Below are 15,923 nucleotides of genomic sequence, written 5' to 3' on the forward strand. Positions count from 1 at the left end.
TCTTCTAATTGGAGTGGGGGGATTCCTAGTCTACCGACAAACGTGTAAGTCGTCGAATGCTGTTCTGGCCCGTTCTGAGCTACCCGACTTTGCTGAAGGAATAAGCACGGCGACCAACACTCAGACTTTAACGTTGGGAGAGCAAAACCGCAAGCTGGATGCGATTCTTGAACAGAATCGCAGGCTGGCAGCGGTCTTTGAGCTCATTGGCAAGATGGATAAGACCTTGGAGAAGTTGGAAGCTCGGCTTGGAGGGAATTGATCACAAATTCGTCTGTTTGGAGTCGCCATTGATGAACCAGAGACTGAAGAAAGACGGAAAATTACTGAGTCTGTCTGTTCTTTTCAATATAATTGTTGATTCTTTAATCTGGCCCTGACAGAACGGTTTGGCCGACCCGTCCAGTCACAATCTCCCAGGTGGAATGTAAACAAGTGGCTCTGCCCCAACTAACCCTCCCCTCTCCCAGGAACATCTGTGGACCTGTTTCAGAACTGACTGAGCCGCCTTATAACATCAAGGACATTGGCTGAGGAGCAGCTCTGAGCGAAGTTCACAGACTTACCGCTCACACACACACTTGCTGATAACCACACCTCCCTCATTCTCAACGCCTTTCTGGCTATAAGTCTTGTGATGTTGATGTTAAATTTGTCATGCTGCTTTCTGTGCTGAGGTGTTTTTTTGCACTTTCTCACTGTGTATTTATACACAGTGTGAAGATGCCTTTTTTTTCCCTCCTCCCTCCCCCATCCCCAATGTCATCCTTTCTCTGCTTTGTTCCGGTTTCGGGTCGCTGCTCGTTGTGGTCGACCGACCGGCAGCTGAGCGGATTTACTGTACTTGTATTGCTGTCTTAGTTGTCCTTGAATTGCCCCTCTGGGATGAATAAAGTTTCTCTGAATCTGAATCTGAATATCTTTTGTAATGTATGCCTTTCTCTAAAAGAACTAGCACCTATGTGTCGGGTGCAGGGGGACACAGTGTCCTTTGAATAGTCTGTCCGGTTTTCCTGTCTTTTGTTCCACTACCTTCCAATGATCTGCCAGGTCAGACCCATTCCCATATAAAAGAAGTCAAACAACATGTTGCCTCAGACTCAACTGTCCAGCCTGCTGCTGCACTTGACTCTCCTGATTGCGCTTCAGTTAAAATAAACTTTGGTAATCTCAAGCTCACCGATGTTGTAGTTTAAATTCCAAAGTACCAGTACACTTGTAATGTTCCCGTTCTGTCGTCTCTGACCTCTCTGCACCGTTGGGATAATGACCCAGATAAAGGTTCTGCACCAACCTGGGGACTGAGATCTGGGCGTAATGGTTTCCATCCCAGCGGACCCGCAGGCCGAAGGTCGTCTGCAGGGTGACGTACTGACCGGCGAGGGTGAGGGTCACCAGGGGGGACGGGGAGTGGGGGAGGGCCACACGCACGCCATTCACCTGCAGAGAAACAAGGCGTGAGCACGGAGCCGAGACGTTGACGGACCCGGTACGTCTTCAGACCAGTCCAGAGACACCAGGAGTGGACGCCGCAAGCCCGGCCAGCTACCCTGTCTCACGTCTTACTTCTACGTTACGACATGTAGAAAAACTCATTTCTGTGGTGCATTCTGGGAATTCACATGGACATGTGAGAAATAACAAGAACAATCTACGAGTGATGTAAGAGCATACTTGTCACGTCACGTTTTGGCCGGGACAACTATCGTATTTTACCCGTCTTTCCCGCCATCTTAGTATTTTCTCGTAAATTTCTCGTTTTATAATATAATCATTTTTGAAAAGTATTATTGTGCCTCTCCAAACTGAATTTTCACTAGCCTCGCGAGAACTGCCTCCTGCTGAAACCTGGGTGGCAGTTCTCGCGAGGTTAGTGGCAACAACGGGAACAAACTCTGAACAACAAATCAGAGAGATGGATGGATGTAACAAGAGAGAAGACTTCAGCCAAAAAAGCGAAGACTTAGTCTAAATATCTCTAAAAATGGCATCGAAAATTCACTTCCTAAAGAGTAGCAGGATGGGGCTCAGTTACGATTCTGAAAGATGAGTACCGTATTTTCTGGACTATAAGCTGCACCTGTATATAAGCCGCATCCGCTCTATTTAAAAAAAAAGATATGCAAGCCGCAGATATTTATGTTGTTAGATTAGATATTTACTACATGTACAGAAGGATTTTGAACTGTAAATGATGTACATGTTTGTACCTAAATAGATCCTTTCCTAAAGGTGTCTTTTAACACGGCAGCAACTTTGCTGATTAAAACTGGACAGAACCAAGAGAAAATAACCGGTATTTATTTATCTATTTATCTGTTTGAAATCTGCTTCTACCTGCTTCTATCTGCTAAAGAAGAAGTAGCGTATTCTTCTTTGCATTTATTTTGTCTTAGTTTTGATTCTAATTCCGGTTAGAGCGCCCGAGCGGTGGAAGAAAAATCCACAGAATAGCCGCACCTTTGTATAAGCCGCATGGTTCAAAACCTATGAAAAAAGTAGCGGCTTATAGTCCAGAAAATACGGTAATCTTTTCACCGTAATGTCTCACTGAAGGTTTATGAAACGTGGAAAATTCAACACTGACCAGAGTTCTCCTGGACTTCATCAGGGTCACGGTGACGTGATCCACGGTGACGTAGAGTTTCTTCAGGTAGGACACGCCGGACACGCCCCTCTCCTCGTTCTTCCCCTCCACGGAGAACCAGGGCCCTGCAACGGAGCATGAAGGTGTTCTATTTGATTTCATTTCTATGTATTTATGTCTGAGAATGATGGTGATTTAGTTATCCTCTGTGTTGTTTGTGACTGAGGGAGTTGTGTCTATTATTTTTGCTTTGTTTGTCATGTATAATGTATGTCTGTTATGTATTAAATGTTAATTTGTTTATTGTGTGTATGTCGGACCACAGGAAGAATAGCTAATGCTGTTGCTAATGCTAATTGGGATCCTAAATAAAACAAACAAACAAGAAGTTGGGACTGAATTCAAATAAAAAAACAGAGTCACAAATGTTTTCCGCCCGCTGGTATGCACCTGGAAGGGCTCTAAAGCCTTTCCTCAGGTTTGGTCTTGTCCAACGTCCTGGAACAGAGAAACCTGACTGAATGTCTGAACGTGCTCCTACCTGAGTTGTTCCTGCATGTTCTGGCAAGTGTGTAGGTGCACGTTCCCATGAAGGTGAAGAACTTCTTGTCAAAGGTGTTGTAGTGAGGATCTCCAGAGACCACGCAGTCTTGAGAACCTGCAGGAGAAGACGAGAATCCTGAGTGATCCAGGAGTGTCTCAGCGAGACCGTGACACAAAACCACAGGACAAGATTGCTAAATTAAAGCTGGATGTATCTAATCAAAGCCATATTCAACTCATTAAAGCCCGATTTAACTAGAAAAACCCATCTTTAACTCATTAGAGTTCCTTTGTGCTCACACGGAATTATACCATTTCCGTGTTGGTGCCACGGAAAATAGTGGTGAGAGGTCATGGGAATTTCACGGATTTTTGTGAGATCAGGTTGGTCCGTGACTTGGTCAACGTGGGTGAGAGCGTACCGGTGGGATAGCAGCCCAGTTCTCCGTCCTGGAGTTTACAGTGGTGCAAGGGCGGGCAGTCGTGGGGCCGACAGGTGACGAAGGGGGCATCACACGTGCACTTCAGCTGACAGTCCTCCACATAAAATTCCTCCCCAGGCTAAAAGACAGACACACAGGGGACAGTCAGGGACAGCAGCTGAATGGGGACGGTTTCTGTCCAACTGTAGAAAGACATCTATAGCTTTGAATTCTTTTTACACATGAGGAATCTGAAGAGAGGACGCTGCAAGATGCACACAAACTGGAATCCATTGGTGGAATTCATCCACAAGTCCCAACAAAAACAACAATAAATGAATAAAAATAGATAAAATGTGTGGCATTTTCAAGGCTGAATGAGTTGGAAAAGCTGTAGAGTAAATCAGGAAATGTTCACTTGAACCTTCTGCATAAGAACTAAGAGCTGAAATGAGGACTAGGAGTTGAAAGGAGGAATAAAAGCTGAAACGAGGACTAGAAGAGTGTAAACAATGAAACGAGGACTAGCAGAGATGAGAGTACGGGGGGCAGGATGGTGAGATAAACCTGGTAATACCTTATAATACTGGCCGTTGGTGTGTTTGCAGCCACAGGAGTTCTTCTTGACACATTTGCCGGCGCTGAGGACATAGCCGGGGTCGCAGACACAAGACTCGGAGCAGGGCCCACCGCAGGACGGCGGTTTTCCAGAACACGTCTCCTGGCAGGGGTCTGCACAGGGCTCATAGTGGCTGTTGGAGGGGCATTTCAGTGCTGGTGGGGGTCGTAAAAGATGCTGATGTTAGTGACAGGGTGGAATAAAACAAGAGGTACCGACTGATTCATGGTTATATTTCAAACACTTCTTCATCTAACCAACCCCAATCAAAACCATTTGGTCTCCCGAAACTCACGGCAAAATGTTTCGTTCCTCCAGGTTCCGATGTTGACTCCACGGTCCTGGCATTCATTGACGTAGGCTTCAATGGCTTCACACAGAATGGGCCTGGCTCCGTCCAGCTCACACAGGTCAAAGACACAGTCTCGGAAGTAATTCTGGAGAAAAGAGCAGTTTTTTTGAGTTACAATCTGTAATTCTGTCTCCCTGGGTCCTTGCTGTAGACAACACCAAACCCATGGATCACCTACACAAGACATACATCAATGGAGAGAATTTAATAGTAAATTTGGTTTTATGTCACTGACGATGGTTTAATGAAATTAGAGATAGGTCTATATCCATTTAAATGATTTTATGTTATTGGAGATGACATAAAACCGGAATAATAAGGTTGTGTTTCAGTCCTTGAAGCTTTTTGACTTTCAAGTGGAACAAACTTAATACAGTACATCAAGATTTGCGCTGTAAAGGTTGGCGGACCAACTCATTCTCACTAACAATCAATCTTTCACTAACAATGCCTCACAAAAATGGTTCAGATGCTTCATCTCAGTGGAGAGGACCTTCTGCATGAGTGTGAACCTTAGCATGTGCATGGACGTACATTAGGGTTGACTTTGGGATGGCAAACGGCGAAGGGGCCTTTTTTGTCCAGCAGCATGCCACAGTGTCCTGCGCTCTCGTACACTTCCTGCTCTTCTTCATCACATCCAGGAATGGTGGTGTTTGGTTTCTTATTGCACCTGCAAGTACAGGTATCAGCTTCAACAACGTGCACAGATTACTCACTCTCCACCAATGCTGGAATTCCCTTAACACATTTCCATTCTACAAGTATAAAGAAAAATTATTGTTCTGTAGCATTTACTTATATTTGATAATCTGAAGTTAAATCCACCTTAGCTCTACTACTCAGTCGTAATGAATGTATCAATTTAAAAACCCAAATGATGAGAATCTAAAGAGTTTTGAGTTCAAATGGATTTAACATAAACCCACAGGAGAAGTAGCAATATTAGAATAAAATGCTGTCTTAAGTCCATTTGATTTGCTTCTATGTCAAACCAATCCCCTACCAAACGTCAGACGTAGGACTGTCTCCGGGTTGGAGTGCTTTTATCCGTTCAGTACTCACTCTGGATCTGTGTTCCAGCTGTGTCCAAACTCATTGGGGCTGGTCGTCAAGGTTCCATCTGGCTTACGGAAGTCATCCTTAGCATTTCCGTCATAGTCTCCACACAGTCCACACAGCTTGTTCTGGTAGCTGCAGACCACAAAACAGTTGGAGTTTTGAAACAACTACAAGTCAGACAAATTAAATCTCAGGTGAAAAGAGAAGCACATGTGCTTTCCTTTCACATAACAGCATCTTTCTCTGTACATAAGAGTTTATGACTTGTTCTACCAGTTTACGATATATCTTCCCCGCTTTGACCATTTCTCCGGTAATGGCAGTAAGACATGTTGCCCTCACTCACTCTTTGATCACTTTGATGTCCATGAAGTGGTTTCCATCGTAGCGAACAGTCACGCCAAAGTTCATGGACACGGTGTAATGTTTTCCTGACTTGAACACAGAAACGCCAGCAGCCGGACTCACCGGGATGTTCACGTTGGTCCCGTTCACCTGAAAATCAGATGTGGAATTTATAATGAGCAACGACTGAGGACGCATTACCATACGGAGCTCTACTTTCGTAGAAGTAACTGAAAGTAACAGTTAGTTTTCACAGTTTCTTATCTCTTACTTGCACAGTGCCTCCTTTCAGAATGGAGATCTTCACCATGTGGACAAACACATGCACGGCCTTCAGGTAGGAGATGGTGGGCCTGTTGAAGCGATTTTCGTTGTCGGCATGGACCTCGAAGTACGGCAGAGATGTGTCATTGCAGAGTTTGGACATCAGATAGCTGCAGTTTCCCATGAAGTTATATTTGCGTTTGTCGAAGCTGGTGTAGTGAGGATCGCCAGACGCTATGCATGTGGATGTACCTGAGGAGATAGCCGATGGCAATGCATGCATTATGCATTTTGTCTTATGACACCCTGGTAGTGCTTTACTTTCGACTAATCTATCATGAAGCTCTGACTCTGTTCGCATCACCGCTCGCAAAGGTACCTCCAATGTCCAAACCAAGCAGCCTTTGTGAGCAGCAAGGAAGCTTGCCATGTCCTAAGTCAGGGGTGTCCAAAGTCGGTCCTCGAGGGCCGGTGTCCTGCAGGTTTTAGATGTTTCCCTGCTTCAGCACACCGGGATAAAAGTAGCTGTCTCGCCAACAGAGTTGTCCAGACCTTGATGGCAAGCTGGTGACGACCAGTAATTTGAATCAGGTGTGTTGATGCAAGGAGACATCTAAAACATGCAGGACACCGGTCCTCGAGGACCGACTTTGGACACCCCTGTCCTAAGTGCTCCCACCTTTGTGAATGATCCAAAGTTAGATCCGTGTGGAAACAGAGTAAGCAATGAATTCCAGACATCTTTCACCCGAGAGACACTTCCCTCCCGACTGCAATTGTTCCTTTGTTAGATGGGAGATGTAATACTTCCTATTCTGACTTGGGCATCCTTCCAGATGGGCATGCCCTCAAAAACAGGACAGTAGATCACCTAGGAAGCATCTCTATCAGCTTCCTAGACCATCTGAAACAGCTTGTTTCAATGGAACAGGTCTGATACGTAGATGTCTGACTTCAGCCGCCCTACAAAGGAAACTCAGTCTGGCTGCTTGTATGCTCTGTTTTCCCCTGATTTCTGTTCTACATTATCAGAGACTCAAATATCTTGCTTGTGGCTGCAAGCTACTCCGCACATAAACGTGCGCAATCATGAGCTTTTTCCAAGGCTGAAATTATGTGTAAAAGTAAAACACTTCTATAACCACTGAACATTGTTCTAGACGTTACAAATATTCAGACACACACTCGTGCAAAACATCTTGTTTGTAAGCACTCAAATTACATCCTGTTGCACCTTTGTCTGAATCATACGATGATGAACATATCAGGAACCGAGTGAGGGTTCTGTCTTGTCCAAGGACAATATGAGACAGGGGAGTTCTGGATTCAGGACCTCAATATTCCAGTTAGACAGCTAGTAAGACTTCTGATCCCTATCCCTGGATGGTCAAATCAACTCCCAATAGGAATCATACCCTTGTGCCCTCCTCTACTATCTTCATGTGGCCCCAAAGTTGATGTATCAACCAGAACTTCCATGAAATATCCAGTCTTTAATTAGGGACAAGTTTTGTTACTTTCCAGTCTGGAACAGACAGGGCAGGGACAGGGACCAGTGCCCAATGTCCCAGGTTTTCTGCATTCCTGTAACTTGCTTGGGGATTATCGGGTCTGTGAGGCAATCTTCCTCTCTCATTTGTATTTGGAGATCGACTTACACGACTCCTTGTCCCTGTTTTTAGCTTGGTACCTGAGAGCTATGGCAGCAGGTTTCATGATAGTACATATGCTGAAACATGTTTTTTATGGTTCTGTCATTCTGACGCCAAAAAACAATAACACATGGGTCATGTTAAAATAAGACCACCTTACTCCATATACTTCCAAGCTGGTGAGATGAGAGTGAGATTGCACAGCTTTAGAAACTGAAACACCAGGGATGAGCATGCTTTGGTCTCCTCGTTCACAACATGAGCCAAAACTTGGCCATCAGTATTGCTTTCAAGTTTTTTGTTTAAAAAAAAAAAAGATGTAATCTCTTTTAAGACTTTAGCTCAAATGAAAAGCACATCCAGCCTCAATTATTAAACTGTGATATAGCTGTTAATTACAGTTCTTATCTGTTTTGCCTTCAGATGTGGATGGAAAGTTGCTGAAATAATGATAATTACCTTTAGGATAACACCCTGAGACACCACTAACTTCTCGGCACTCTTCAGTGGGATCACAAGAGTTATCAACACATTGCAGGGTGAAGTTTCCTGCACAGCGACACAGCTTTGAGCAGCCATCTCCAAATACGATCTCACCAGGCTGAAACAAAATTGAAAAAAAGAACAATGATAAGAGCAATGACACTGGAATGCTACTATGCGAGCAATCCAGATGAAAGATGATTACGTGCTGAAGATGTGGGACCTATGGATACTTTGAAAGCCAACCTTTAACTAAGAAATGCTTGCTACATCACAACTAGAAATTCAGCAATGCTACGAAAAGGGGGGAGCCAGGACGCAAGGTCAGGGGGATATGTCATCATCCCCACTCATGGGATATGGGTACCAAACTAAGATCAAGGCAGCACAAAGAGAAATAAGCCAGATGTCCGAACAAAGGAAAGGTGCAATGAAGAAACAATTGCCTAAAAAATATCACAAACTTTCTATCTGAGGCACTGGAAACTGAGAAACAAATATTCACAGCTTTGTCCACCTGACTGAGTAAGTACACATCTGAAGTTGAATCAAGGAGAATCAATAGGATGTTCTTCACTCGACCATTCAAGGTGTACACTTAGTGGCAGAGTAATAACATGAGAATCAATCAACCCAAGGCGGAGAATACTGGGAAAATATAGCTTATGGGTGAGGGAGGAAAAACATAACACCAATGCCCCATGGTTAATAGATATAATAGCGGAGAATGGAATAGGCAGGGATACCAGAGGAGCCAAGTACCATCTGGTTGACAGGACAGTTAACAAGGACTGCAAGATGCCATGGACATAGTGCTGGTTGATAAACTCCAGAACAGCAATGTTGATTGAGGGGGCAATCCCAAGTGACAGCAATATTAGGAAGAAGGAACACAAGAAACTGAAATAAACAAGAAAGAAGTACCAGGGGTTGAAGGAAAAGATAGAGAAGATCTGGGAGGTGAAGGCAGCAGTGGTGCCGATAAGTGTTGGAGCACTTGGAGCTGTGTCCTCCGAGCTGGGAGCGTGGCTCCAGCAGATCCCAGAAACATCAGAGATCTCGGTCTAGAAGAGCACTGTCCGAAGAACCGCAACAACACTGCACAGAACCCTCAGGGTCCCCAACCTCTGGAAAAGGACCCAAGCTTGAAGGGGGCACCACCCACAAAGGAATGGCTGAGAGTGGAGTTTCTTGGGCATTCTCAGGCATTTATAGGAACACAAATTACCACATCTGACCTCATAATAGTTATTGTGGTCATCCAGACAGCCACACTGGTCCACCGGTACACAGCGCCGTCCTTTGAAGAGAAACCCTGGTTTGCAGAAGCAGCCACTGATACAGGAGCCGGTACAGTTGGTGGAAGGGTCTTTGCAGGTAGGAATACAAGCTGGACCACAGTCTATATAATCTGCATTTGGAGGACAGGGTTCTGTACAAGAAGAAAAATGTCAGATGAAAAAATAAGGAGAAAATACGCATGAGATAGAAAAAATACTGAATGTAATATAAATAAAATATGGACATGTCATACTGGGAGGCTTTGTTGTAGTTGGTCTGGGCGTTGTTGGCTTTGGTGTGGTTGGTCCATGGGTTGGTGGTTTGGGAGTAGTTGGTTTTGGTGTGGTTGGTCCATGGGTTGGTGGTTTGGGAGTAGTTGGTTTTGGTGTAGTTGGTCCATGGGTTGGTGGTTTGGGTGTAGTTGGTTTTGGTGTGGTTGGTCCATGGGTTGGTGGTTTGGGTGTAGTTGGTTTGGGTGTGGTTGGTCCATGGGTTGGTGGTTTGGGTGTAGTTGGTTTTGGTGTGGTTGGTCCATGGGTTGGTGGTTTGGGTGTTGTAACTGGTGGTTGAGGAGTTGTTGGTTGAGCTACAAACAGAAGACAGAGTTCTCGTAAAAACATCCCTGACACCATTAAATCATATCCAGACTATAGCCTCTCCTTCCCCCAGCCGGTTTCTTACCTTTGCAGTTCATGATACAAACTCCATCAACAGCAACATCTGTCTCAAGGGTTTCTCCATACTTTCCCACAATCACAAACTAAAATGGACATAAATGTGACAAACTAAATTAATAAAAACTATATAGATACGTTTAGTATCATAAAGAATTAGTTCAGTTATTTACCTGAGCAGGTGCATTTCCCAAATAGCGAACCTCTGCGAGTTTCCAGCCTTGACCCTGGTTCCCGGTGACAGTGAAGAGAGTGGGTCCAACAATTCCTGGTAAAGGGAAACACAAGATCAATCATTTCAGTGTTGCATCTGTTTAAGCCTGATGTGTGGACATCATGATAAATAAGTCCCCTTACCTGAGGTGATGGTATGGACGCTGATCTGCATGGTAGTGCTGGTGCCAAACAGGTAGTAGTAGAAGCTGAGCTCCAAACATCCAGAGGGAGGGATTACTGAAGGACTTCTGATTTGAGAACTGACTCCAGGTATGGTATCAAGCGAATCCATCAGCATGTACATTCCGACTACATATGGAAGAGTCAGAATGGACAGATTACACTTCAGTCAGACAACTCTCGCAGTAAGTTTAAAACACTTTATTGTAACACAGATTTGGAATTGCCGTTTAGGCTCCATTCAAGCAAGGCTTATCAGCTTATAGATAATACAGGGGTGTAAGACTAACCTCCTTTTAAATCGGAGCCCACAGGTGGAAGCCGGTGTGGAGGTTGGGTTGTGTCATTTTTTCATTTTAACATAATAAATGAATAAATAAGATATCAAACATCCTGAATTGTTTGTGGATTTTCTATATTGATTAGCAGTTTAGTTTGTGGTTTGTCAGCACACCAAGGAGTGTACCTTTAGCTGCCACCGATAGCACATTGCACAAGACCCACACGCCCCTGATCCTGCGCTTGCCAACAAACCACTCCCCGGGTCTGGCTTCAGGGTGGGGCTCCAGTCACCCACGCAATGAATAGCTGGGTCCTTTCAGTCTACCATCCATGAGTGTTTGGGGCCGCTCTTATTCTGTCCCACCCTCGAGGACCACTTTGCCTTTGTAGACCCTACCAGGTGTCCGAGAATCTCTGCACCATGATGAGCAGGGGATTCAAGTGGAGGAGTTTAACCACCTCAGAAAACCAAAAAACCTTGCCTTCTGTTTCTAGTCGATCAATGTTCCTTCCCTCGCCTGTGGGCATGAACTGAGTTGTGACTGAACGGTTCAGATCACTGAAACAAGCAGCACAAAAGAGTTTCCTCCACAGGGTGGCTGGACCCAGAGCAGAGTCATTACCCCCACATCCAGAGTAGCCAGCTGAGGTGGTTCACTTTGACGGGTGCAGATGATGCTCATGCTGGATTGTTGTGGCCAAATTCATATAAACGTTGAAATGCTCTTTCGCAAATGCACATATCTGGCAGACTGAGAAGATTCACTCACATCCAGGTTTGGTGAAGTCATCATCAGGTCCGGTGCCTTCAGTGTCCGTGGATCCAGTCCACTGACCAAAACCAAAACTGTCAGGAGAGTCATTGTGGATCGTCCACCCACACAAGTCATCCATGGTGTCGAAATCACAACCGGAAACGCAAGCTGTGGATGAAACATGAGGGCATCAGTGACACAGCAGTGTGTGTGTTTGTGTGTGTGTGTGTGTGTGTGTGTGTGTGTGTGTGTGTGTGTGTGTGTGTGTGTGTGTGTGTGTGTGTGTGTGTGTGTGTGTGTGTGTGTGTGTGTGTGTGTGTGTGTGTGTGTGTGTGTGTGTGTGTGTGTGTGTGTCTAAACTCACATGGACAAGCTCCCTCAGAGATTACGATGTTGTCCAGAGCCGAGTCACAGGAGGCTGAGAGGCCTCTCTGAGACTCAAAAACAATCTGCAGACACAAAATCACAGTAACCCATCTGGAATTCTTTATAAACTCATTCAGTTAATGTCACGGTCATCTGTCAGATATGCATAAATGTATCTACCCTTAACAATTTTTAAATAATAGCTTTTCGGCTTGACAGGAATCCTGGAAATGCTGAAAAGAGCATTCAGGATCTGGGGCCGGATTCACCAATATGTTCTCAAGAACGATCTTAAGAAATGTCTTAAGATCTAAAATTAAGAAGTTCATAAGAAAGTTCTTAAGTGCAATTCCGCAATATTTTCTTAAGAACCGTCTTAAGAACTGTCATTTCTTACGAATTTCTTATTTTTCCTACTTAAGAACTTTTTAAAATATGGCTGTATCCGAAATGGCATACTAAGTACTACATGCTACATACTGCATCAGTATGTACTGTATAGTGCATACTGAAAGAAGGATTCAGTACGCCTGTACATCAGAGCCGTCACAATTTTAATAAATGTATTAAAATGAACATATCAGTCTATTGAATTTCATTTTATTTTATTAAGCTACATATGTTTGGGTTTTTATTTAGTGCACCTCTACGTACTTGGTATACAAAATTATATTTATTATTTATTTCATTCAGGCTTACCTTTTCACAGATGGAATTTTAAGACAGGTCAAGGTTGTCTTTAAGTTAAGAAAAAAGTCAAGAACAAATTTGAGAACTTTTATTTCAAGAATACCATTTATTCTTAAGTTTTTTCTTAAGAAGAAACTTAAGAAGAAAGTTTAGAAAATACTTAAGAACTTTTTTGTAGAATATGATTTCTTCTCTTTTTTCTTCTTAAGACTGAACTTAAGAAAAAAATGACACTTAAGAAGATTTTTTTTCTTAAGAATGTTTTGTGAATCTGGCCCCTGATCGTTAAATGGGTGGCGCCTCCAGGCTCCTGCTTTCACGAGTTGAAGCAGCATCTGGAGCAACTTACTCTCTGACCGCTGGTCTTGGATATGGTGACAGAACCCAGAAGCCAGGATGGACTCTGGATGCCGGTTCTTATCCAGACCTCCTGTTCACTGCTGGGTGTTTTTGACAGAACCCTCAACTTGTTGGTACTGTCAACGCCGTACATGTAGTACCGGAACTGGACACAGATCTGAGAGCCTGGCGAGACGATGGCAGGGCTCAGCAGGCGAGCCTTCTTTCCGTTAGCCACATTGTCAGCCTCGTGGTAAATGTAGAAACCCTCTGGAAAAAGGAGCACACAGAAGAAAGTTGGATTCTTATGTTCATGAAAGCTCAGCGTTTCCGCTCCGGGTTTCTGAAACAACATTACTGATATTTTTTTGAGAAGTGAGATAAATCATACTGACTTCCATCAGGGTAGTCTCCAGGGGGGCCAGTTCCATCTGTTGGAGTTGAACCTTGATGTCGGGTCCAGTCACTGTCGTCTCCTGTGTCCTGAGTGAACTGGCAGAACGGGTTGCTTTCCTGATTAAAGTCGCAGGACAGCAACACTACAGTTGGAGGAACACAACACAACAGCCGAAGATGAACAATGAAGATCATGACTTCACCAAAACAATCTGTGTTCAGTTTAATTGATGCTTCTGTGTTGAAACAACATACAGGACCCAAATACGGGACTTACGTACAGAACCTACGTACAGGACCTAGGTACAGGACCTACATTGAGGACCTAGGTACAGGAAGTATGTACAGAACCTAGGTACAGGACCCACATACGAGACCTACATTGATGATCTGGGAACAGGACCTATGTACAGGACCTACATACAGGAACTATGTGGGACTCATAGTTGGTGTTAACACTAATTTGTTGGTGTTTGTGTTGCTCTGTCATTACAGCATCAGATACTAGGTGGCAGTACTTGTATTTTTTTCTACGGAACCTTGTAGTTCCTTTTAATAATTTCTATTTTGTATCACAAATGAAACAAAATCATATATTATGTTAGCTAGAACGTATAGCTTTTTCTGATATTACAGTGATGTAGCTTATCTGGGTTGAAAATGGTGATGAAGTCATAGCAGAAACTGCGTAGAATGAATCGCAACCCTGCCAAAGTGACAGTCACATTGGTAGCTTTCATCGTCAGCCAGAAATGAAGCTACCAAGTCCTAACAATCCAAAAAAAACGTTCTGATTGAAGCCAACACAGAACAAAGAAACATTGCAGTTGTCCTTCTGGCCAATAGAGTCCAGATCCAGACCTGCGGTTCCTCTACTGACTACTAGAAACTGGATCCATTGACCCTCAAATTGAAACACATTTGTACCACAGTGTGGAACAGAAACTTTCTTTGTGAGTGGTTTAAATTTTGGCACTTGGTCGACACATTTCGTGCGTCACTGGTTCAGTGCAGGTGCACAAACTCCCCATCCCCAGGTACACAGAGCACATGTTGCTGGTGGAAGATAAGCCTCTCTGAGGAGCTGAAGTCCACAGCAGTCCCAGCTAGGTGGGTCCAGGTGAGTCACCTTTTCTGGCCTCACCATCCATGTGAGCTTGTCATTCCACTCAAGATAAAGCTGCACGATATTATGTGAAGGACAGGTAGCAACTTTACAGGATCATAAAACGCACTCACCATCCTCTCTCTTTTTCTTTTGCTGCCTGTAAAATAGAGAGATACAAAAACAGTCAGACGTGAAAGTCAGAAGGGCTGAAACTGGAAAAGTTTACAAGAAAAGCCGTGTGACACCACATGGTTAAATAAGCCTCCTTCAAGACTCCCTGGAAGGGTCGAAGGCATGGTGTTCCATGACTAACGGGCGGTGAGCGTAGCCAGAAACGCATTTTAAACAAAGAAACACGTTTTACAGTTTGATGCGGCTTGTCATGTCCAGTTTCCATTTCTATTAAATTAAATTAAATTAAATTCAATTCAATTCAATTCAATTCAATTCAATTCAATTCAATTCAATTCAATTCAATTCAATTCAATTCTATTCTATTTATATATCATCTATTAGAACAGGAGTTGTCTCTAGGCACTTTCCAAAGAGACCCAGAACATGACCCCCAAATATGGCATTAAACCAAACAAGGACAACACATCTTGTTTCCATGTCAGTTAAATATTTCACAACTCTATTCACAGAAAAACAGAAATTGTCCAATTCAACACTCTTCTGCAGGAATGCCACAATAAAACAGGAATTTCTGAGAAAATCAAAGTAAAACAAAAACATCATTAACAGGCTGAAAACAAGACTTTACAAGACTTTACACGTTTTACAGTTTGATGCGGCTTGTCATGTCCAGTTTCCATTTCATTTCAATTCAATTCAATTCAATTCAATTCAATTCAATTCAATTCAATTGTATTTATACACGTTTTACAGTTTGATGCGGCTTGTCATGTTCAGTTTCCATTTCAATTCAATTCAATTCAATTCAATTCAATTCAATTCAATTCAATTCAATTGTATTTATATATCATCTATTATAACAGGAGTTGTCTCTAGGCACTTTCCAGAGACCCAGAACATGACCCCCAAATATGGCATAAAACTAAACAAGGACAACACATCTTGTTTCCATGTCAGTTAAACATTTCACAACTCTATTCACAGAAAAACAGGAATTGTCCAATTCAACACTCTTCTACAGGAATTTCTGAGAAAATCTAAGTAAAACAAAAACATCATTAACAGGCTGAAAACAAGACTATTGGAAGATGACGCACCCGTGCTGTCCCTGTCCCGCTGTACAGCCACTTATCCACAAGAGCAGAACCAGAAACCTGAGTCTGTCCATGATG

At 43.5% G+C, this 15,923-nt stretch overlaps 1 protein-coding gene across 1 annotated transcript in view; it reads right to left on the reverse strand.

Annotated features, from left to right (window-relative positions):
* zanl (zonadhesin, like) overlaps window positions 1–15,923 on the reverse strand; it is a 63,820-nt gene extending 47,897 nt beyond the window's left edge. Inside the window, exons 1-22 of the mRNA XM_061710706.1 lie at window positions 15,849–15,923; window positions 14,748–14,773; window positions 13,508–13,651; window positions 13,123–13,382; window positions 12,082–12,166; window positions 11,733–11,885; window positions 10,642–10,809; window positions 10,458–10,552; window positions 10,292–10,370; window positions 9,864–10,196; window positions 9,568–9,761; window positions 8,306–8,447; window positions 6,202–6,446; window positions 5,932–6,080; window positions 5,589–5,717; window positions 5,058–5,196; window positions 4,467–4,608; window positions 4,130–4,326; window positions 3,553–3,691; window positions 3,129–3,245; window positions 2,588–2,712; window positions 1,295–1,440 (exon numbers count right to left, since the gene is read on the reverse strand). Coding sequence (XP_061566690.1) covers window positions 1,295–1,440; window positions 2,588–2,712; window positions 3,129–3,245; window positions 3,553–3,691; window positions 4,130–4,326; window positions 4,467–4,608; window positions 5,058–5,196; window positions 5,589–5,717; window positions 5,932–6,080; window positions 6,202–6,446; window positions 8,306–8,447; window positions 9,568–9,761; window positions 9,864–10,196; window positions 10,292–10,370; window positions 10,458–10,552; window positions 10,642–10,809; window positions 11,733–11,885; window positions 12,082–12,166; window positions 13,123–13,382; window positions 13,508–13,651; window positions 14,748–14,773; window positions 15,849–15,919 — 3,278 coding nt within the window. The 5' untranslated portion in view covers window positions 15,920–15,923. The remainder of the gene's footprint in view (window positions 1–1,294; window positions 1,441–2,587; window positions 2,713–3,128; window positions 3,246–3,552; window positions 3,692–4,129; window positions 4,327–4,466; window positions 4,609–5,057; window positions 5,197–5,588; window positions 5,718–5,931; window positions 6,081–6,201; window positions 6,447–8,305; window positions 8,448–9,567; window positions 9,762–9,863; window positions 10,197–10,291; window positions 10,371–10,457; window positions 10,553–10,641; window positions 10,810–11,732; window positions 11,886–12,081; window positions 12,167–13,122; window positions 13,383–13,507; window positions 13,652–14,747; window positions 14,774–15,848) is intronic.

Source organism: Cololabis saira, chromosome 20 (assembly GCF_033807715.1).
Source record: "Cololabis saira isolate AMF1-May2022 chromosome 20, fColSai1.1, whole genome shotgun sequence".
Classification (NCBI taxonomy): Eukaryota; Metazoa; Chordata; class Actinopteri; order Beloniformes; family Belonidae; genus Cololabis; species Cololabis saira.